The 24,808-nt window shown below is 42.0% G+C and overlaps 1 protein-coding gene across 1 annotated transcript in view; it reads left to right on the forward strand.

The window, feature by feature from the left end:
* The window catches only part of trpc5a (transient receptor potential cation channel, subfamily C, member 5a), a 108,593-nt gene extending 86,471 nt beyond the window's left edge, over positions 1-22,122 (forward strand). The window contains exons 14-18 of the mRNA XM_018704786.2: positions 4,043-4,238; positions 4,331-4,540; positions 8,367-8,408; positions 12,059-12,148; positions 14,204-22,122. Coding sequence (XP_018560302.1) covers positions 4,043-4,238; positions 4,331-4,540; positions 8,367-8,408; positions 12,059-12,148; positions 14,204-15,244 — 1,579 coding nt within the window. The 3' untranslated portion in view covers positions 15,245-22,122. The remainder of the gene's footprint in view (positions 1-4,042; positions 4,239-4,330; positions 4,541-8,366; positions 8,409-12,058; positions 12,149-14,203) is intronic.
* The last annotated feature ends 2,686 nt before the right edge of the window (positions 22,123-24,808 follow it).

The raw sequence follows: 24,808 nt of genomic DNA on the forward strand, positions 1-24,808 counted from the left end.
CAGTAGGATCCAGGATCCAGTCCTCTGCCTCCTCAGATGTGATGCTAGCATCCCCAGCAGGACCTCAGACTGTCCCACCAACATCCCAAAATATGTAAATTATCAACTATTGTAAAGAAAACAAACCTTTATTTTCTAAAATATAAGACGACCTTGATTATGAGACAGCTCTCGCTTTTCCAACACCTGTGTTTGACTTCAGAACTTATCAGAATAGAGATATATTAGTCCACAGAGAAGGGAGACTGGTCTGGATCCTTGAAGCCTTTTCTGCTGTAAAAGTGAAAAGCAGTCACATACACTGGTTTCTTTCTCTTTATCATAACCTCTTGTGGGTTAAACTATTTGAGCTAAAAACTTTTAAGCCTGACTAACTTCAACAAAAAGATGAAGATCGTATAGTTCTTGCATATAAAACAACCTTTCGAATGCAACTTCAGGCCAGGACAGTACACTGACAGTCTACATAAACATTTTCTTGATGTATTGATAAAAGATTAATAATCCACACCAGATTACGTCTCCTAGAGACTTGTGGTTTTGGTTAAATATAAAAAATTCAACACTGACTTGAGGCATGAAGTGTCAAAGTCGTGAGTTTATACACCCATGAATCCTCTCCGACCTAAAAAAGAACAAACACATGCGAACCTTGGCTGGAATCAGCAAAGCGGAGTGGAAGAATTTCAGCGCTGACACGTTGCTGGTGGATCAGAGTCTGCGGGAGAAGAAATCAGCCTCACGCTGAAGCTAAATGAGCAGATCGCCGCGGTGACGGCTGAGATGACGCATTATGCAAACAGAGCGATCGCAGCTCCCGCGGGCGACGAAGCCTGCATCAACATTCATGAGTTTACAATGCAAAGGATTATTTCCTCTGTATGTACGTGTGTGTGTGTGTGTGTGTGTGTGATTTGCATCCTGCTCATTCACTCTAATTCACACTTATCAACGTTTATGAGTTATTTGGCGAGATCATTTCCTGTTTCTGCTCAGGTGTCTCCTCCCTCCTCCTCCTCTCGCTCATCTGTACTTCACACACACTTATCACCATCGACGTGTTAGATCGTTTTACTCTCTCTCTCTCTCTCTGGCTCTGTTTGTCTCCTCGCTCTCTCTTTTCTTTGCCTTCACACAAACACTGTAAATTCTCTTCTCTCTCTTTCTGGTTCTGATTTGCAAACTTTCTCTGGGTCTCTCTCTCTCAGCATGGGTGCTAACGGCGCTCTGATTCACCGGACAAGATGTGATGCCAGGGCCAAACATATTCTTATTAAACTCTTAAGCAGAAATAGAAAAGAGACGATGCCTAAACTGAAAAAACTTTTCTGCTCTTCCAGTTCTGTCAGTCCTGAGGTACGAAGGTAGAAGTGGTCCCAGATCTGGTAGAACAAAAAGGTGTTATCCGTTAAAGCCGTGGGAAAAGCTTCAGAAGAGATGGTGCCTGTTACAGTGTGCAGCCACTGATATCCACATGACATGAAGAGGTTAGGAAGTTGGAGTGGTAGCAATCATCAGGGTGGAGACCAGGGTTTTTGGTTAAGGTTCAGGAAAAGTCACTGAACTTTTTCTGCATTAAACCAGGTCACAATCTTTCTCCAACCCTCAACCAAGAGCAGTGATAACAGGAGGATAACAGGCAGGTGAGATGATGACCAGGTAAACAGATGATCTGACGAGGAGCTGGTGGCAGGGGTGATGAGGAAACTGGGCACAGATGTGTGAGTGGGTGGGGAGGCTGGAAGCAGGTGATGAGACGGTGGAAAAAAGTCAGAGGCCATTTGGAAAATGGTCTGTGGAGATTAAGAGACAAACATTGGCCGAGGAGAAGCAGGAGCAGATCGACCGTGTTAATGAAGCTGCTGTCGGTGGATGTTCCCTGTAAAAAATCCTCTGCTGTCGCAGCTCAGTTGAATATGATCATCGTTTCCTGGAGACTGAAACTGCGACAGATCCACGACTTAGCTGAGAGAAAAGTAGTTCCTGCAGTTACAGTATGAGGCAGGTCACAGTGATCTGCTGCAGGCTGCAGTGATTACCCACACACACACACACACACACATTAACACAAACACACACAGAAAATCTGAAAGATTGATGAGCGAGATGAGCACTATAGGCTGGAATGATTTAATTGTACGCTGTCGAGCTGCCAGGTCCAAACACAGTTTGTTTTCTCACACAGAAACACCACATACAGTGTTTATTGTGTCACACACCAACACACACTAATACACACTCTCATATACACACACACACTCTCTCAGCTCGCCTCCCACACAACTGCAGAGCTGTAACAGTGAAATGACTGAGTGGCTGCGAGGATCAGCTGTAGCAGTTTATGACTCGGCTTAGTGGAGAGAGAGATGAGAGGAGAGGGTGAGGAGAGGGGGGGAGAGGAGGAGAGGAAACAAGGAAGGAAGGAAGAAGAGACAAGGAGGGAAAATAAGGAAAGGAGATGAGAGAGGAGGAAAGGACATTGGTGGAAAAGAAGAGGAAACAAGGGAAGAAGAGATGAAACGAGGAGAGAAGAGTAGAAGAGGAGAGAAGGAGAAAAGACATGAAGAGGAAGGAGAGGAAACAAGGAGAGGAGACAGAAGAGAAAGGAAACATGACAAAGGACAAGTGTGGAAAGGAGAGAGGAGAAAGGAGGCGAGGGAGGAGAGGAAAGATGAATGAATGAAAAGACTCGAATAATTAATTAATGGACAGACGAGATGATTAAATTGATGAGAAAAGTAAAGGTTAAAGAGAGAGAGAGGTTTATTATATTTCTCCTCATTTAGTTTAAATTGCATTCATTCTTTTCTTCCGTCCATCTCGTTCTTCCTCCTCTTCCTCTTCCTCTTCCTCCTCGTTTCATAACCTCAACACAATATCACGCTCGGTCGCTTCATTCATCATCGTCGAATCAATTCTCTCTCTCTTCATTTACACATTCACCTCAGTCTCTCGCCCTCTGACTCTTCTTCTCTTGTTCAATAAACACACACACACACACACACACACACACACACACACACTGCTGACTGATGGACACACACCCTCATACCTTATAGCGACGCACAGCCCTACCACACACTACAATGAGAATAAATGCTGGAGTGTTGAATGTTTAATGCAGCACAAATATAACACCCTGCAGACAAAACCTCTCTCTCTCTCTTTCTCTCTCTCTCTCTCTCTCTCTCCCTCTCTCTCTCTCCTCTCCCTCTCTCTCTCTCCTCTCTCTCTCTCTCCCTCTCTCTCTCTCTCCCTCTCTCTCTCCTCTCTCTCTCTCTCTCATTCTTGTGGTGTCAAGACGCCGCCAATTGTTGCTTCATCAAAAATTCAGTAACCTCTGCTGTAACTGCGACTGTCACACAGACAGAAGAGAAACAGAGGCAGAGGAAAGTGAGGCGGCAAAGGGAGGGATGGAGTGACAGGGAGGAGGGGAGGAGGGGAGGAGGAAGAGGAGAGAAAGGAGGTCTTGCGTCACAGTACAAATGCGATGATGGAAGAGAGGGAGAGAGGGAGGGTGAGGCATAAATGGAGTCTGATGGATTTCGGTTTTTAAGAAGTGGAATTATCCCAGAACACAGAGGAGGAGAAATGAGGAAGGGAGGAGAGAAAGAGGAGAGGAAACAAGGAAGCAAAAGGAGAAAGGAAGGAGATGAGAGAGGAGGAAAGGATGGGAGGCAACAAGGAAGCAAAAGAAATAAGGAGAGGAGGAAACAGAAGGAAAGGAGATGAGGGAGGAGGTAAGGATGGGAGAAAACAGGAAGTAGAGAGGAGGAGAACTGAGGAAAGGAAGAAAGGAGAGGGGAGGAGGTAAGGAAAGGAAACAATGATGGGTGATAGTAGAAGAGGAAAGGAGGAAACGTGGGGAAGGCAAGAGAGAGGAGGAGAGGAAACAAGAGGAGAGAGAAGGAAAGGATTGGACAGAGAAGAGTAATGTATAAAGGAAAGGAGTAGAGGCAAGGAGACAAGGAGACAAGGTCTGATTTCTAGAACTCTGAACTTCATAAAAAGTTTCCACTCTGTCTCGTCTGTGTTTCCTCAGGTTATTTGAGACGCTCCAGTCTCTGTTCTGGTCGATATTCGGGCTGTTAAACCTGTACGTCACCAACGTGAAAGCCCGGCACGAGTTCACCGAGTTCGTCGGGGCGACCATGTTCGGGACGTACAACGTGATCTCGCTGGTGGTTCTGCTCAACATGCTGATCGCCATGATGAACAACTCCTACCAACTCATCGCCGTGAGTTGATTGATTAGTATCTGTCCAGGAAAACATCCTCATTTCCCGCTCGTTTATTCAAGCAAACCATCTCCCTCCCTGTCGTCCTCCAGGACCACGCCGACATCGAGTGGAAGTTCGCTCGCACCAAGCTGTGGATGAGTTACTTTGACGAGGGTGGGACGCTGCCGCCGCCGTTCAACATCATCCCGAGCCCCAAGTCCATCTGGTACCTGCTCATGTGGCTCCACAACAAGCTGTGCAGGAGAGGCCAGCCGCCCGGGGAGGAGACGCACAAGTGTGAAAACCTCAGAGAGTTCACGGTGAGTGAAGGGAAAGCTGCAGACGTTCAGATTGTGTACAGTTTTTCTGTATCTTTTAAATCATTTTGCTTCTGTTCGGTCAGTCGTCGTGGTCAGTCTGTCAGATACGACCACAACTATAACTACTGGGCTCAAACAGGAACCAAACTCAAGTCTCCTGTGTGAAAGTTGTTGACCTTGTATCACTCATAGCAGATTTTTTAACATCTACTTAATAGATGTCATAATTACTACGGCCACTAGATGTCACTTAACAAGAAGACGTAACTGTGGGCCCTCTAAATCAAACACATGGGACATGGGTTCCTGACCTTTCTTCTTTCAACAATTTCCCACAAGGGATTAATAAAGGATTCTGATTCTGATTGCACCATGGACTGTTTTTAGTTTGACTGTTTTGTTGTGGATTCGCTAAACTGCCATCATATCTATCCTCAGCATATCTAAAGATTAAGACTCCTGTGCATGTTTAAGGTTGTCTCCTCTCCAATGATATGATAATAAAATATGAAAAAAAGAAAAGGAAACACTAATAAATATAAAAATCAGTTTTTCTGGCGCTCCTGGGTGAACAACGTTAACGTTAGCTTGTTTTTAGGTTAGGATTCCTTCAGTGTTCATCGTTCAGGAGGTTTTTACTTGGAGCTGAATTATCTCATCCCAAAACAAACACACCAAGCAATTAAATTCAGTAAAAACACTGAATAAAACAGTTTCACGTTAAGAATCAATGTTTGTCTGTGATGCTCTTGGGCATACAGGAAGAGCTGTTAGCTCAGTTTGCTTCCCTGATAAGTTAAGATCCAGACGTCCGATGACAAAAACCTTTCATCCGGTTTGAGATTATCATTCTCACATTATACGGTGACGTGACTTGAAACAGTGAGAAAGTGGTCGGCTGAAAATGTTTTAATGTCCGGCCATCTGGCCGACAGACGGCACTTATGGAAAACCCTGCAGATACACGTCTTAGTCATGTACTGCTATATGCTGAAAGGTGATGAAGAACTGTTGTGCTGATGTATGTCAATTACTGCAAAAATACCCTATGAAGTTATATAATTACCTTTTTTGCCTGGTAAGTTCTGCAGCCTGGGGTTTTGGCAGTCTGTGATATGAAGGATTTAATATTTATATCCAGCTGCACTTGCACTTTGAAAAATTTTTTTTATCAGGGACTGACTTGTTGTTTGCTTTGCCTTTATTATTTGTGTCGTCCATGTTTTGCCTTCTGCGCCTCAGCCCCAGAGAGGAAATGACATTTCATTCATCTGTATATGAGAAAATAATAATAAAATTGAGCTTGAACTTGATTGATCACGACAAGAGCTGCAGCTGCCAGGATCAAACCGGTGAGCAGCTGCAGTTACTGGACGGTCGGTTTAACGTTTAAGTCGCTCTGCTGACTCCCGAAGTTCAGACAAATCAAGAATAAACATGTATAAATGTTCTATTTATTCATGTGTAGACTAATATGCAGGCTATGTGGCCATATGCTCGTCACTGTACAGTCATGCAAACGAGCTGCACAGCCGGGGTAAAAGGCCACATGCTGATATTGATGTTGACAAATGGCTGGAGGATTCACAGCTTTACATGCAAACAGAGACACAGTTACTGTGAATGGTCGCGTGAGTTCAAGCTGGAAGTTTGAAGCAGTGACACGAGTTAGAGGAGTTTTGTTTTTGTGCATTAGTTGGTGAGATGTTGGATTATTTGAACATTTATTAAAATGAAACCAGGTGAGAAGTTTAGAGCTGTACCCGACTCAGAGTTTTGGCTGATCAATACGAAGATTTGACAATTTGTTCTTGTGTTAAATATGAATAGTTAATAAAAATCATCACTTAATGTTAGCAGAAACGCTGCTACATAAAGTTGCCTTCACGCTCTCATCCTGCTGTAGTTTGTCGGACGTCTTCTGTCTTTATTGTGTTGAAGTAATTTCAGTAAAAGTAACTGTTCAAAAGTTTTTAACTCAAACTCCGACATTTAGTCGTGAAGAAACTCAACACGGTGGCACAGATATTCCTGCTGCCCTCTAGTGTTTTGGCAGTGTAACTACAGGCACAACAAATTCACAGGATGCAAGTATAAACACTTGCCCTAAATCTGAAATACTTAAACCAACAGCTGACGGCTCAGCTTTCTTCTGCTGCAGATGTTTGATTTTCATTTTGCCGTCTGTCTTCTTTCTACTCAGTTTAGGGAGTTTTCTCTGAGCGGAGCACTCATTTAAAACGTCAATATCATTGTCGATCGTGTTCATTTAACGGCGGGAAGCCAAAGTTGTGATGAAGATTAATATTCGATTAAATGCAGCCGTAATTCAGAGTAGTAAATGATAAAAAATGAGTCCAGTCGTACAGACGCAGCATGATGGACGGACACAAACATCAGCTGTTTGTCTGAAGGAGCAGAGAAGGAACATCAGCGGATAAACACGTCCTGATAAACACATTTAACGGTCCAGTCATCTGGAGAGAGACTGTGAGCAAGCAGTGCAGAGTGATAACACACACAGACACACACAGACACACACACAGAGTGCAGCTGGCATGTTCACCTCAGCTGTTATATAAGCCGACCAGCCCACATAGGTTCACAGAACCACACAGCACTGCAGAGATCTGATCAAGGGAGAGAGTCTGTGTGTGTGTGTGTGTGTGTGTGTGTGTGTGTGTCGACAGAGTAAGCAGAAAAACAGCATGAGCTATCGAAGGCAATGATTGCTCTGAAGAGGGGGGTGAGACAGATTGTTAGAGTAAGATGCGAGGAGGGTGTGTGCTCAGGTTTGTGTGTGTGTGTCGACAGAATAGGCCACGAGTGTGTCTGTATTTGTTTAGCGGACGGCAGGGAGACAGAGGAAGACAAATTAGGAGTGTGGACGAGTTAGACGAGTGCGAAACATGATGAAAGCCAAGCAGAGACTGGAGAGGTGAAGCGCTGAATATTGAACTGAAATGGAAATAAAATGAAAATGTGGCCACAGCGTATGAGAGAGAAAACAGGAGGATATGACGGAGGGGTTGATGGATGTGTGACAGAGAGGAAAATGAAATGAAAGGATGTAGCTGAGACCAGTGCAGAGCGAGGAAACACACAGTGTAGTATCTGAAAACGAGGAAAGTTTAACAGAGTTTTAATCTTTAGTCCTCGTCTGATGATGAATGGGCAGCAAAATCCACATCAATCTTTTTTGAAAGTTTATGTTTCTTAAAGGCTTACTGTATTTCCATATAGTCATGATTAACTGGTTCTCACTCGGGCTGTTTAACCCCCCAAGCAACCAGAACGTGTTGTTTCTTGTTGCAAGAAGATATTAATCATTTAAAACCTCAGTAAAAGTCCTACAAAACAAATCAGTTGCTCTAAACTTTAAAAATGCAACAGCAAAAATGTAAAAATCCTATTTTACCTGATTTTTAAATTTATATTTGATTAGATTTCTTTTTTTCTTGATAAACACAGATAAAAGCCTGTGTATTATTAGTTAAAACCAAAATTAGTGAGCCTTATTTTTATTCAGGATCTCTGTTTTAATTCCTAAAATGTACCTTAGCACTTCAAAAACACAAAAAATCTCAATATGTATCAGATTTTTATGTTCAGACACTGAGGAGGTGTCGGTCTGTCAGCCAAAGGCGATTCGTTACCTTTATTCTTTTGTTTTAGTTTGGTGATTTTAATCCTTTTTAATCATCAGGGGAGGATGTCACTGTTTAAAGACGTGTTTTAGTTTTGGGGTAAAACTCAGGAGACGGTAAGACACAGTGAAAAGCAAACACATCAGAGGTTTAACAAAATCTCTCTTTTCTCTTTGCAGGAACGTCACGCTGACAGTCTGATACAGAACCAGCAGTACCAGGTCTGTACACCGGATTCATATATGTTTATTTACTATGTGTTTAGTCAGTGGCTTAAACTGCTGGAATCAGACCCAGCAAGTTCAAGAGTAACGCTGAAGTGTAGATCAGTTAAAAAAGACTTAGAAGTCATTAAAAACCAGCATTCATCTCTGATCTCCAGCCAGGAAACTTTTAAATATCAAGAATTATAAACAGAGTTTGGTGTGTTTGTTACAGTGACAGCGCATCCTGATCCAGAAGCTAGGGATCATGGGTAATATACATTGCTCGGCCATGTTTCAGTTCAGTGAATCGACAACGTAGTCACCACGGTCAACACGTTGATGGACTTTGTTTTCTGCTCAGCAAAGTTACATTATGTTGCTTTAAAGAAGTAGTTTGACTTTTTTGGATATATTTGTAGCATTAATGCACTGGCCCTGGCTTTGTTAAAAAGTTAAAAAATCCACCTTCTAACACATTTAGGAAGAAAGTCTCAAGGCTATAAAAGAGAGGAAGCATCTAAGCTGCTGATTATGCACCAAATTCTGTGTAAAAAAAGTAATAAAAGAACAAACGGTAAAGGGTAGCTGTGCTCCACATGCTAATTTTAGGATTTGATTTTCCCCCAGATTTCTGTACTAGCCTGCAAATAAAATTAAATTTAAAAAACGCCAAGGACAAGAACACAATAAAGAGAAAAGCTTATTTCCATTTGGGTTCTTGTTCGGGCGAAGAGGAAGTTGATGAGGGAAGACAGGTTAAAACATACAAAAGAAAATAAAACAAATTAAAAAAACATCTCCTTAAAAACTCTCCTACTTCTGATGCTCCAGGGTCTTCAGTATTTTTCAATTCAATAAAGTACGGGTGTCACAACTGTAGACAAAGATAAAAACAGTTTAGGAGATGCAGAACATTTGGCTCTGAATACTGATTCAAAGTAGAATAAGGGACATCGCTTGCAAGTTAAGTGTAGTGCGTGTTGGTATTTCTACACACTTGAATACTACCTGGAGGTTTGTGAACGAGTTCACGTTCTGACGAAGTGGGTTCAGCCCCAAAGGGATTGGTGGCGGAGTAGGTTTGTTCACGAGCGTAAAGTGCCACTGGTGGTTTAAACCCTGCCTGTTTTGGGTTCCAGGAGTGCTACCCCACCATGAGTCACTTACATCGTGAAAACAGACCTTAAATAAGCATTTTTTATTCCTTTATGCTTTTCCAAAATGATTAGTAATAGCAGACCAGTCTGGCAGTTCACTGTTGGTTAGGTAGGGATGTATGAGTGTGTCCGTTTGGACTGATATTTCTGCTGTTATACACACAAACAGAGAACAGATTGCATCTTCCCCCCTCAGGCTTGCTGCTGTGGCAGTGTCCAAACTAACACCAGCTCCCTGTGGGCCCACAAACTGCCTCTGTGAGGGTCTGTGTGTGGTTCCTTTTTACTGTGTGTTTAGCCAGCTGTTCACCCAAATATATCCATCCATCAATCTGTTTACAGGAGCTAGAAATTATGCAGGATTATAGGATTGTCGAGCTGCAACAATTCTGCAGATGTTGCTGGAGGGATCGGCCAAAATTGAAAGAGTTCTTAGCAGCAGGCTCTATGTCCGGTTCACTCAAACTCAACAAACTATAACAAAAGTGTAATTGTTTTAAACATTTTAATTTGGAAAAGTTAAACAGCCTGTAATATGAGTCTGGCCTCAGTAATATGTGTCCATACAGGTAAAAAACTGCTGTCCTGTTCCTCATACAGTATTCTGAGGTCTTGCCCCGTCCTGTACTGATGTCAGTGTCAGATCAATCCTGTGAGGGGTCAGTGTTTAACATTCAAGGTGAAATGAGTCGGTGTCTTGGTCAGGTTCACTTTGGCAGGGTAGAAACTTGCTGATACAGTAAATTTAACTGCTCTGTGCTTTGATTAAACAGTCCAGTCCTCTGTCTTATCAGCTTCTAAAACTCATATCATCTGAGAACTGATTGTCTGATTTTTACCAGCAGCAAGGAGGCTTGTGTGTTTTACAGTCTCAGTATTGGAAGTGATGTATTTTTAGAGTTTTTCTCCCAAAACGTTTCCTCTAATATAAGTTAAACTGAGAGCAAGGACCTTTTTTAAACTCTTGTGTTGATAGTAAAAGAAGCAGTACATTGTTTTTGGCAGCCATTACTGTCATTTCGATGTCCAGTTTCTAGGGATTTTTGCAGGAATTTGCACGGCAAATCAAGCGAGACTGAGCTCTTGCATTTTGACACCTCAGCACTGGCAGTGACTAACAGACGCAGGAATGCCAGTACTTTTTTATTTGGCAGCGCTGATTGTTACTTTGATATCCGTCCACGTTTTTTAAGGATTGTTGTAGGAATCTGTCCTTCACTTTAACAGAGTGTGTGGTGTGTTTTTGGCAGCGGCGGAGAGTGACAGCATGCCAGACCGTCCTGTTTGGCAGTCACAGGTGTTGACTGTGGGAGGATGCAGTGCGTTAATGTGTGTGTGTGTTAATGTGTGTGTGTGTGTGTGTGCTGTAGCAGTGTGTCAGGGTTTGAATTACCACCCACTGAGCACCAAATGCTGGTGAATTTGTCTTTGGTCTCTAAATCAATAAGGGTCACCCTCCTCATTGGCTGATTACTTAATGAGACAATAACATTTAAATTCTGCTCCACTGTGATCAACCAGCAAGTTAACATGTTTTAAAATGACTACACAATAATGGTTTTAAACATAAACTGTTCCTGACAGTTTTTTAAAATTCTAAATAGTCAAGACAAGAAATATTATACATATTATTATATTCACTGTAACACCTGGCCCTTAATTTTCCTTAAATTTCCTTATGGGTTTCTTTTGGAAAAAAAATATATGAATGACTGACGTTTTGTTTAATGCATGCAACTCTTTTATGGCCAATTTAGATCATTTTTGCAATTAGACTTTCAGACATTCACTCTCTTTATATAAAGCTACAGAAATCTGAATAAATATTAAAGAAATTGCGAGAGTTGTTAAACTCAAACAGTGAAAGCAGTTTTTGAATATTTCAGCCATACTATAGAGTTTTGACTCAGCTGAACATAGTATGTGGTAGAAAAGAAGATTGGACTCGCTTTTTTCCAAATCACAGAGCTCCCACAGTCTGTTTTCCTCTTGAATATTTTGAAATCTAACAAACAGAGGAAGAAAACCAGCTCTCAACAGTGCAACCAGAGATCTTTGGCTTTAGATAAGCGAGATGTAACGTATCATTCAGAGCCAAACACACAACAACAAATCAGAAATATACAACAGCAACAAAACAGAAAACACAGACATTAAAGATTTGATTCAAGACCAAAACTTTTGTATTCTATAATATTAACTTCTACCGGAAAAGGTCGGTCCAACGTCCGTCCAATCAGTGACGACCCTTGTCGATAGAGGGTACCGACCTTTTCCAAGTTAATGTTCATATGTTTATAGAATACAAAAGTTTTGAAAACCTTCTCTGTTGTCCCTAACTCCTGCCCAATCATATACTTCTTTCTAGGAAAACCTTTAGGATATTATCATCAGAAAACTACAAACTACAGATCTGTAAAATTAAGTCTTCAAGTCAAAGTAGAAAATAAAACTGTAAAATGACGTTAAGTGAGTGTGTTCAGTAACCATGGTGACTGTGTTCTTCAGGAAGTGATCCGGAACCTGGTGAAGAGGTACGTGGCGGCCATGATACGCAGCGCCAAGACGGACGAGGGACTGACGGAGGAAAACTTCAAGGTGGGTAACCACAACAAGCCGCTGCCGAATAAATAAATGCAGAGCATCTGAAGCTTGTTTTAGTTTTATGTCTGACAGCGCCTCTGCTCACACACGAGAGTCTATAAACGAGTGTACAATAAATCTTTTGCAGTAATTCCTATTGTCTGTAGCTGGATGCCCTGCAGAGCTCAGTCTGCAGAAGCACCAGGTGCAGCTTCTAATGATGCCGAAAGCAGAGCTGCTTATTATTGCCAAAAAGGTTTATTAAAAGATTAAAAGACTTTTAATAACGACCACCCGCCAACTCCGAAGCACTTCTTCTCCTCGTCTCTGATCAGTACCAACAGTTGACAGTCGATAATCCTCGAGGAGAGTTTCTCCAAATCTCCAGAAACCGTAAATTATTCTGAGCTGTTTCAACGCCCGAGTCTTGTTTCCCATGATGCCTCTGGAGCCTCAGCCTGGGCTTTGAAGTGGAAAGTTCCTCTGGGTTTTTTCAAAAAAACAACATCAGGTGCACATCGGCCTGAGTGTGTGTTTATGTGAGAGATGAGTAGTCACAAATAGGCTGAGTGTGTGTGTTCAAAATGTGTAACTAACATCAGGTGCGTGTTGACGTAAATCACAGTGTTTTATTCTCTGAGGAGTGAAGCCACGTGTGCAGTGTTTGGATCCCATATGGCAAGTAAGAGAACGAACGATGGAGCTGTTGTGATGATATTTTAAAGAACAAGAGGATTAAGATTTACTGAGTTTAAGTTATTTGGCTCATTCTTCATAGTTGTGAGACATGAGCAGACTTAGAGGTAAACACAGTGAATGTCTTGTGTCGGCATTTATGTTAATCTTCTGTCAAAGCCGCGAGCAAAAATTCAAGCTGCACGTGAGGCGAATTTAAATAAAAATCAGTGCTGTTGTTGTCCCCAGATGACTCCGGCGCCGAGCAACAACCCGACTCGCTGCACGTTTGGTTGAGAATCAATGAAGGAGGAAAAAAGATGAAAAGAATTAAACACCTCTCTTCACAGACGGAGGTGTACTGATAACAGATCACATGACCACATTGTGTCTGTTCATACAAGCTTCAGGGTGTTGAATGAGAAGATCGTTTTTATCAGGGATTCATTAAGTGATGTACACATATATTAGACAGAAATATACCTGTAATAAACTAATATCAGCTGATGATAGCGAGGCTCTGTTTCATGCTGCTTGTTGTGTTACATAAAACACAAACACATTTGAGATTATTTGGCATTTCTAGTTGATGAATAAGGAAGAGTAATTTAATAAAATGCTAATTGTTTGAGCACTAATTTAAAAATTACTGTAAAATAACAGTGAGTGTGAAATGACTCTCAGTTATAATGGTGTCCTAGCAGGTAATATATTAATTAAATGTGCATCTGATTGGATCAGGATGGATTTTGTTTCATATTTTTAACACTGAATTATCACATTAAAGCCACATTATGTGACTGTTTTATCATCGTCTTCTTTCTCTGTGTAACTTTTGGCTTTTCTCCCTCTAACTGAGTGATAGTGTGGCACACAAGCCAATACATAATAATACAAATAAATACATTATTATTTTTATTAAAAGGTATTCAGTGTTATTGGACCAAAAAAATGTTCTTTTAGATTCCAATATGTCATCTTTACCCATTGCTTGGAAGGTAAAGGGGTTAAATGTTCATTTGCGATATGTTAAATGATGTACAATTTTGATGGACTGAAACTCACAGTGGTCTGCATCTCACTGTGAATCTGTTCTGAAAATTAGAATAGTTTCTTCCCTTCGTCTAAGCCCTCTCTCTCTCTCTCTCTCTATATATCTATTCAGTCTCTTTCTCTTCTGCCTGTCACTTGACCTTGATCCTCCTCTCTTCACCTCCGTCCTCCCGAGTCCTCACCCTCCTCTTCACCCCCCTCTTCACCCTCTGTCTCTACAAACTGATGTTTCAGCTCCCCTCACTCATTTAGTCGTCGCTCTCACCTCTCCCACTTCTGTTTGAATTTTACCAGTAATTACATTTTACTCACAACAGTCCTGGTCTCTCTCTCTCTTTCTAGGAGTTGAAGCAGGACATCTCCAGTTTCCGCTATGAGGTCCTGGATCTCCTTGGCAACCGGCGTCCTCCCCGGCGACACTACTCCTCCTCCAGTGAGACAACAAGAGACGATGGCGCCATGGCATCAGAGGACGACAGCGAATCGGGTGATGGCGGTGGAGGCGGCGGAGTTGCCGGCCAGAAGTCAAAGGGCGTGACCTTCATGATGCCGCTGGAGGATGATACGAAGCCGACGCCCACGCTCGGCGTCTCCGCCTTGGTGCGCTCCATCTCTGGAATGACACAGATTGAAAGAGGTGGGGGAGAGGGCGAGGAGGGGGAGCTGGAGGAGGGCATCGGATGGGGGGAGGAGGAGGAGGAAGAGGAGGGGAAACCAAAGAGCAACGGGCTGAAGACGACCGTCATCTCTCCGTCCTCCACCACTGTCCTCCCAGTGCCATCTTCATCATTCTCCTCGTCATTCTCATCATCACTCGCTCGTACACGGAGTCGTCTTCAGCGCCTCTCAACTCCGAGGTCAAAGACGGACTCTTTCAAACGCCTCTCCTACCTGTTCTCCCGCTCCAAACGCAAAGCCCCACCCATGCCTCTTCCCCTCCAGTCCCCGCCCTCCTACACCATCTCTGACGGGTTGCTCCGCCCCCTGGGGAGCCACAGCCACTCCGACTTCGGACTCAGTGACGTGACCAGAAGCGAGACTCACCTGAACGAGGTAGGCCGCTCAGTTGACATCAATAACCCCTCGTTCTCGCCACGGAGAACAAACGGGCGGGACTCGCTCCTGACGCTGCCCCTCCCGCCCCCATGCCCCTGCCAATCCCTGCACTGTGCTTCCAACATGTCCGAGTCCAGCTCTCGCCTCCTGGACTCCAGCGAAGACGTTTTCCAGGGCGGAGGCGTGGGAGGAGCGGGCGAGGGCGACGTGGACGGAGGAGGGGGAAGAGGAGGGGTGATGGTGATGGGCGGGTGGGTGGGGCCGTGCGACGATGTCATAGAGGACAGCTGTGAGGTCATAGAGGACTCTGTCACCACACAGCTATAGGAGAGAGGGACAACCAAACTGTTTTTCTTTGTTTGTTTGCAAAATGGATGAACACATTCAGAGGGAGAGAAACAGAGAGAGAGAGGTGGGGGAGGAGGCGAGAATCCAGCGGAATCTGTTCAAGAACTCAGCGGGACGAATTCCGGAATCCTGCAGTGGAATTCTAGAATGTTGCATTTCAAAGGAGGGAGCAGGTTCTAAGGATCAGCATCAGCCATGGTCACACCTGTGAGGACGGAGGAGATCCTCAAATGGCAGATGTTCATAAAGACAGTTTGTCACCATCTGATTGTCTGGAATTTCCCAGGAAATATAACACATTAGCTCTTGTCAGTTCAAATAGAGTGCCACGACTCACACGTTAGCTAACAAGCTACATCGCTAGCACATACCATAATGTGTGACCTACTGAGCTACAGAGCTAACCTGCTGCCAAGCTAACCTACTACTGAGTAGGTTAACTAGCTAAACAGCGAGGACGCCACAAAAGTTGCCCACTAGTAAGCTAGCCTGCTAGTGACTGAGCTAGCTCGCTAGCCTTGTTTTTCACCATAAATGTTAAGTTCATGATGTCCTCAAATTACATGGAAGTATTTTACTGGAAGAAATCAGTTTTTTTTTAATAATGTTGTGCATCACTTTTTTTCCCCTGATCCTTTACATCTTGTTCCATAGACTTTATGTAGACTTGTGATAACGTAAAACACTCTAGGCTCTGGGAATGTTTCACATCATTAAAACTTCATGGTTCAAAAGTTCATAATTGACCTTGAATTGTCAGCAGTTTTATAGATGTCTCTTTTATAATGTTAGGGTAAATGTTTTTAAGCTGCTGAGGTTTCATTTTGTTGCTGTGTTGTAGTTGACGACAGGGACAAATCAGCAGCAGGTCTTACTGGCCGTGCTGTATCAATGCACCATATTGATGATCAGGTCAAGGTCAACACACATATTTAATGGCATTCGCAAAATTCAGATATACTGTCTTTATAAACCCCTGCCATTTTCCACGCATGCCACATGAGAATGAAGGACGAGATTTAAAAGGAGAGTACAAATTTTTCCTCTTTCCTCTGGGAGATTCAAACATGCATGATTATTGCGGAATTAAATGGAGCCAAAGCAACTTTTCAGAGGGGAAATATTGTTGAAAATTCCTCTTTGGTTGTCAACAGAGTGTTTTCAAGTTGCCGTCTTTTCCCTTTAACCAAACTTCACATCTGTAACGGAATAAAAAAATGGAATTAAATCACTTTAAGACCTCTGGAATTTGAATGGAACTACCATTGAACTTCAACCAAACAACATGAAATGTGACTGACTGTGCTTTAAAATTAGCAAATACACATCAGGACATATGGAATAACCTCCCCTTTAACTCTGGAATTTCCTGGATTTAACTCCGACCGAATCACTGGGATGAAAGGGAAATGGCATGGAACCATTGCTCTGCTGTCGATAGCCTGCACCCTCTCTCTCTGCATCAACAAGGGCCAAGGAACTTTATTTTATCCTAATAACAGTTATACTAGTAATAATAACGATAATAATAATGATAATAATAATAATAAGAGACTTCTAATAATAATAACAATGAGGACTATTCTGGTTTCTAAAGACTGTCTTTGCTTCTATTTGAGTTGCCTACGATATCCTGGCTTCTCGTTCAGCTCTTCCTTAATAAGTACACTTTAACCTGATGAATAAAAATATACGGTGATATTTATTGTGAGGAGGAGGAAGTGATGGATGGATGAATGGGTGGAAAGGAGAAAGGGAAATGGGAGAGGTAAATGGAGAGGAACGCAGGACGTTTTCTGGATGGAAAAAAGGGAGGAGGCGGTTTTAAGGTAGGAAAAGGGGTAAGAGAGTGAAGACGTGACTGAGTGAGGAACAGATGGAGAAAACGGGATGAGTTTGCCTTTCTAGCTATTTGGGAAATCTATTTTAAAGGGAAATTTCACCAGAATTTCATCATGACTACTACTTTTTTTTCTTTTCTTTTTTCCTCTCTTGAAGTCGCTCAGTGTGGTGACTTCAAAAGGTTGGCATGAGCAGAGGCTGTTGAATTTTTACTCTGGTTAATATACGACTGTCAGCAGTGAAGTAGAGAAATTATGCATGTTTGATCAAAAAAAAAAAAAAACACTGTTACCTGCAACACAAACACACATACACACAAATACACACTCAAAATATCAGCTGGTGTGATGAGTAGCTCCCGGCCAAATGTTTTGCCCTTTACGAAATCTCTCCAGAGTCCTCAACCGGAATGACATCAGCTCTCCCTCCATTTTATTTGACATCCTTTCTTTCTCTTTCTCTTTAATTTCCTTCCTTTTACCTTTCTTTCTTCCCTTAATCTCCCAAAAAACACACATTACACTATGCTGTGACCTCACCACCACCAGCTGCCGTCTTGGCAGCGAACGCCAAACCCTCTTCGATGAGTCAACGCCCCCCCCAACACCACCCTTGAAAATGTCACGTCGTAACCATGGAGACCTGATTTCTCTCGCTCAACATCCTGTAATTATAATGTCACGTCCAGAGCCAGAAAGAAGCTGTAGCGTGGCGCGAGTCAGACGCCGCTGCCGGGCATCCTGGCTTCACACCGGTGATGGTGCTGGTGTTTGGCGAAGCGGGGGCGCAGCTAAGTGGTTGGTGATGACACTCGTCTCTTTTTAGAATTTAAAAACAATCAATTTTCGTGTCGTTTTTACATCCCACCAACAATGGAGAGAGACAATGTGGGGAAAGAGGACGTGACAGCATCTTCACAGCACAATGAAAACATGGAGATATGTAACTTTAACCCTTAGTTTAACCAAGAGACTGAAACATGGTGGCACTGGGTGATTGTTAGACTCTGATTAGAATCTTAAAACTTCTTCTGATTGGTCAAAAAAGTGTCCAACTTTGACTATAAGACCAATGTTTCCTGACTATAAGCTTTCCCGAACCTTAGCCAAGTTGTACTTCTTCATAAACCTACGTCAACAACACAAAACCTTAACCTTAGAGGTGGAAGATCATCTACTGTTGTCACATAATTCACATTATTACAGATATTTTAGACATAACTATTGACAAAAATATGAAGTAGATGTTCAGGGTTTAAGGTCCGTTAATCCAGCTGTAATATTCAAGGTTGTACACTGAGGAAGTGGTGTTTTGTGAGTTTTACTGATTTCCAAATATCAGTTCTTCAAGTGAAATCGCATGGAATCAGCATCATTGGCAAACTGTAAGTGAAGGAATTAAACCTTGAAGAGTGAGCTTTCGATTTTAGCTCAAGATTGAACAACTAATGTTCAGGATAGGTAAAGGTCGGAGACACAAAGGAACAAACTGCAGTTCCAGGACGATGATTGTGTCCGACAAGGAAGGTGAGTAAAGAAAGAAAGGACAGAGAACAGGTGGAGAGGTGGAGGCGTAACACTTCACTTCAAGTCCTCCTGTTTAACATTTAGAGGCAGTATTTAAACATCAAAAAAACACACTAATGTAGTTGTATGCAGCTGTAAGGACATTTTAAATGTTCATAAATGTACAGCAATTAGAACTTCTCCTGTAAAGACATATTTTATGTAAAATATGTTTTACTGTATTGTCATTTGTCATCTGTTTGTACACCAGCCACTACTTAATGGTGCCCACAGGAGGAGTTTTAGCTGCCTGACAAATACATTAATAAATACTTATCTGCTTTAACTAAAGGTTTATATAAGGCTCATAGATGCTAAATAGTTGGACTTTAAGTGAAGCATTACCCAACACTGCTGCTTGAGATATCTGTGCTTTAAGGGAAGTGACAAACCACCCAGAAAATCTTGAATAAAATAGTCAGACACATCAAAGATTCAACGTTTCCCGCCCCTCCCCCGAAACAGCCAATAATATGCTAAGAAACATATCAAGCCAATTGTGTTGCAAGTGCATAGTTGAGGTTCAGGTTCAAGCGTGGAAGAGGGAAAATATCAACTGTATTTATTTAAACATTGCACATAAACTCTCACATTTGCTCAGATGATCTGGTGGGATGAGCTAATGGCGTCATGTCATGACACTAAAAGAGTTTGGGTTTGTCGTAGCAGAAGCATTTTACTGGTGATTCTATACTTGTAGGTAATTTCACAAATTTTAGCTTAGCTTAGTTTAGCTTAGCTTAACATTCAAACAGCTCCTACCTTGGTTAATGAAACTCAACTGTGGTCCACTAAACTGAATAAATAAATAAATCTCACATTAGACAATCTGGAAACAATGCAGGTGCTCCAAAACTCCACTTTAAAAAACACACACACACACATGAAAACTACAACTGCAGATAAACGCAGAGAGAACAGGAGCCTGGATCTGTTGGTTACCACGGCAACCGGCATGCGCGTTACCACCCCATAATCAGGAGCCACACCAGCCAGAGGGTTGGGTGATCAATCACACTCTTCCATCAATCACCATGACAACCGCATCAGCAGACGCTATGGGATGTTTGAGTGTTGTCTGGAAAAAAAAAATTAAAAATTCTACCCATTGACGGTGTTTGATCCCCCTGAGGGCCTTTCAAGGTGTGTGTGTGTGTTGTTCAGGGATTATTGATCCAGTCAGAATCCATAATTAAATTCTGTTGATCCCTTGATTGATCTGTATTGATTTGAATATGATATGCGTGTGTGTGTGTGTGTGCGCGCGCGTATCATTAAAGTAGATATGGGACAACACACACTCACACACACAAGTGTACGCTTTGATAGCAGTAGGCGGCGGTGACGAAGGAAGAAAGGTTCATCTCATGCATTATTCACACACACACACACACACACACACACGTACAAACATGACCACTGACCAGCTGCAGGTTTGACTGTAAATTGTTGAGCAGACTCCAGTCCACTTTAAGCACTAATAGTCCTGTGTGACTTCACTCCGCCTCCAAGGCAACTGAGGACAACAGCCTTGTCCTTAGGACGGTCGTTGCGTCACATGATGCTGCTTCAACAGATGACCTGCTGAGGTAAACACACACATAAAACACACACAACACACATGTTCTGTTCACTAATAACAAAATGGCTTCATCAGTTCTAGAGGCTGGTTGAGGCTGGTATTTAACCCCCCTCTGTCATCATGTGAGTCGTTAGGGTCACATGGGTTGAGGTGTGAATGGGGGTTAAACCACATGGGAATGGATCTCAAGACTGCTATAGGCAGTAGGCCACCACCTCTGTTCAAAGATGGTTGTTCCAATTGGACATAGATGACCTCCTTTACTCTTCAAACCAGCCGTCTTCTGTCATCTATCTAATGTGGACATTATTGTCCTCAAAGTCCCCTCTCAGGTTAAATACCTGGGACTCCCCAACCAGTTTCTAGAACTGAAGAAGCCTCTTGCATGAGAAGTAAAACATCCTCAAAAAACCTAAAAGAAGTCCAGTTGCCTTCAACTCTAGCCTCTCAAGACAACATTGATTTCCAAAAACGTTTTCAACCTCATCTGACGTCCATCCATCCATTATCTATACCACATCCTTTAAGGTTTGCAGGGGTGGCTGCAGCCAATCCCAGCTAATATTGGGCAAGAGGTGTGGTACACCCTGGATAGGTGTAGAGACAAACAAATTTATCAATGTTAAATTGGAGAAAGAGGAATGTAAAATGTGACATTCATCAAAATTAGACATCCACTTTGTCGTATCTAAGAAGTCGTGATAGTTTTTAGGCCTGAGCACTAATCGATGAAGTCAGCTCAGATGGTGCTCACTTGTTTTAGCTAGCTTGTTTTAAATGGGTAAGCTACATAGCCAGCGTTAACATTGAGAACTGTTGGCTGACCAGTCTAGAAGCATTAAACTTCATTCCTCTATTCACCTCCAGTGGTAGAAAGCAACACTAATATCAACTAATTTTGCAACTATTTCTATCACTTTTTTTCTATTGGAGCTAGCATGCTAACCAGCTAGCCCTGGCTTGTCCCGTCTCATAACACCACTCTGCAATAGTAGCGTTCAGTCTGCTCTTAGTCCAACATGAAGGGATGATGAAATGAAGATGGCTGAAGCTCTTGGTGAATAAACAGCTGTCAATGCTAATGTTGGCTATGTAGCAGTTGTAAAAAAGTACATATAGCACCTTTAAAGTAAAGTAAAAATGCTAACTTCTACGATCAGTTTCTTCATTTTATTTAAACCTCCTTGCGTCTTGGGAAAAGAATCTGCATCTTCAGTTTGATGGATAAAACATAACTGACCAATCAGAGCTGTCGTTGTCTCCACATGGTTTCTCTGTAGCCACCTTTTCCCAACAAACTAGTAACCCAACGCACTTTTGTTTGAATCCCAAAACGAAAGCATCTAAGTGGAAACTTACCTGATCAATAAGCCTTGAGCTTGAAAAAACAGTCACAGCTGCTGGAATAACGTTTGAGTGATTGATACCGATCAATAATCTAATCCCATCACATATGCTGTGGTCATTTTGTTGCTTAGTGGTTGTAATAAAATCAGTGTTCCTTGAAGAAGAAATTATTTGGCCCAGCTGCTCATCACACACACACACACACACACATTAACAGACACTCACTTATATACATATATATACAGTACATATATATGGCATCATTCAGGTTCCCCTCTCACCTTCTAAAGGGATTTTGAGCTTTAAAAATAAAAACCTGTCCTTGTTTCTATTTGATTTTTTTTCTTTTTTTTTTTTTTTGGATTTCCACATGGATGAATGTATGACTGTGTTATTTTTCTAGAAGCGGACGGCTAGCGCACGTTGTTGACTCTTTAATAAAGGCATCCTTAGAAAACTGGGCTGTTTTCTGAATGTTTATTTATCATTATCGTCATCATGATCAACATTAACACCACTGACAGGTGAAGTGACCTGCAGAGGGCAATGAAGAGTTTATTGTGAGTCCAAGGCCTTAACGCTAACCCGCTGATGACCAGGTGGGTGCTAAGAGGTTAAAATAAAGCCACATTTTCACATTTGAAATCAGAGATGTAACAGAACTAGCTTAAGAAAAACAAAAACCTGCTTCATCATATGATTGTTTTTAAAATTCTTGAAATGAAATGAACCCTTGTTCACCTTCCGAGGCAAACTGTTGCCCGTAGCAACGTCCTCCATTGCACCCATAATTTGAAAGAATCATCCCACTAAACTCCCACGTGTCTGATCGAGACCCAAACACCTGCTACAAGTCTATAAACAAAAAGCTATGAATTTAAATCAGCGTCACTCTTAACGGGAACACTTGTTTTGTCTGCTCCCGCTCTGCTGCTGCTGCTGCTGCTGCTCTGCTGTGGTTATTTTTAGACATGTTTTTTGAGACGAGGACTCACTCTGAGATTTAATTGACATCCAGTCAGGTGTTTCAAGGTGCCTGACTGTCTCTCCCTGTAAGAAACCGGCTCGCCATGAAAACTGAGTATGTGGTTTCTGATGCCTGATATAGACTGGATCTGTATAAATCAGGTCAAGTGCAGTGGATTTCCTTATGTAAGCAGTGGGAGGTTTACATGTGCTGTGGAACTACTTTTACTTTTATATCAAAATGTTACACAGCTAAAATTATGTTGTAGGGTTTTCAGGTTAGTTTCAGCAAATAAAAATCTTAATGTACAATAATAATGAGTCAGCAGCAACCAAGCCACTGAGTTAGTATTAATTTGCTAGCTGGCTACTACTGATAATTCTTGCCAATGCACAGTATTTTTAAAGGTGCTATATCTAAGTTTTTGCTATTGCTATGTAGCTAACATTAGCATTAGCAGACCTTCAGCCATTATTACTTCATCATCCTCTTTCCTCTAAAATACCCCGTCACTACTCTCAAGTTTGATCTGGTTGTCTTCCACTGTGACTATATTTAAAGGTGCTATGTGTAGGTTTTTGCTATAGCTACATAGCCAGTGTTAGCATTAACAGCTGTTTATTTACGAGGCAAGAGGAGATGTTGCGAGTTCAGCATCAAATTTCATTCCTTTACTCACCAAGAGCTGTCTCCAGTGGCCTCAAGCAATGTCAATTTTAACTCGTTTTGCCTCTGTTTCTATCTACTGAAGCTAGCATGCTAACCAGCTAGCACTGGCTCTCTGGCTCTCACCTCTCATTTTGTAAATGCATCAACTGAAGCTATTGCTAAGTGAACAGCTGTTAATGCTAATGTTAGCTATGTAGCGATAGCAAAAACTTACTTATAGCACCTTTAACTCGTACACTTTATTTTTATATAGATGAAAATGTGTAGTAAATTATTGAACAACTGGAAACTTTTTAGAGCAAACTGTGATCAGTGAAGAGGAGCAGATGCTTTTGAAAAGTTTTTAAAGAAAACATTATTTGTTTAAATACAAAGTCTCTCCCTCTATTCTTTCTCTTGTCTGGGATGCTTTTAGTGATACGGTTGGTTTCACTGTTTCAGTTTAGTGTTTGCGTACATGCATCACTGGTTTAAACCGATAAAAACGGCCTCTTTTTATGCGGCGTGTGTCGAGAGCAGGAGAGCTTTTCAACGACCTGCTATATAATCTGAATGTATTATTATTTTATTCAAGGAACGGCTGAAAAGGAGAGCAAGGGAGAGAGTGATGGAGAGAGAGATGAGAGTTTTTTAACAAAGCCCTCGCTTGCCCGCTGTGTGGGCTGCACTGCTGAATAAAAACCAGCTTTCATCTCTCTCTCTCTCTTTCTCTTTCTCTCTTTCTCTCCCTCTACATCAACCTCCCCTCCACCAACTCAGTGTCAAGTTCTGCTATGAGACACACAGCGATCTGTATGTGTGTGTGTGTACTGTGGAATGAGAAGCTGGCTGTCCTTTTGGCAGGCAGCAGTACACTGAAGCACCTCTCAGAAATACTGGACTATTATTGAACTACTGAGAAACTGCTCTTATCTGGCTGTGAAACACATCGTTTTTTTCTCTCTCTCGCTCCCTTCCTCACACATACATGCAGTCAAATACATTCAAGCACACAGAAACACTGTATTTTTTTGAGGACACACACGCACACATGTGTGAGCTCCTCTACAGAGAAAAATCAGTAAAAGTCCTGCAGGAGAGTCGGGGAGTTCAGTGGAGTTTATGAACTGAGTGTGAAGGAGTTCCTCAGGGAACGTACTCGGGTCCTCTGAGGTTTACAAAAAAGTGTAAATGATCCTCATCGAGTAAAGGACTGAAATTTAATGCTTCTAGAGGAACACCTGAGCTGACTTTGTCGATCAATACTCAAAACAATCACCACTCCTTAATCCAGAACTTTATATTATTACAAGATGGGTCGGGGCTAACTGGTTAGCATGTTAACTTCATCTTGTTTTTAGAGGTGAAATTACTTGATTGTTTCTGTGCTGTGAGTCTTTTAGATATTAATGATTAATGTCATTGTTGAATAGAGATTATTTTTCACACATATAAACACTCTTTCACACACATTGCACCTGGGTAAATAATCACCTCTGGATTAATAATCAAATGTTAGCACATGTGCACCACTGATGTCTCTGAATGGATGGTAAAATATAGCACATGCACACAGGGTGGTGAACTTCATG

This window comes from Lates calcarifer, linkage group LG14 (assembly GCF_001640805.2).
Source record: "Lates calcarifer isolate ASB-BC8 linkage group LG14, TLL_Latcal_v3, whole genome shotgun sequence".
Lineage (NCBI taxonomy): Eukaryota > Metazoa > Chordata > Actinopteri > Centropomidae > Lates > Lates calcarifer.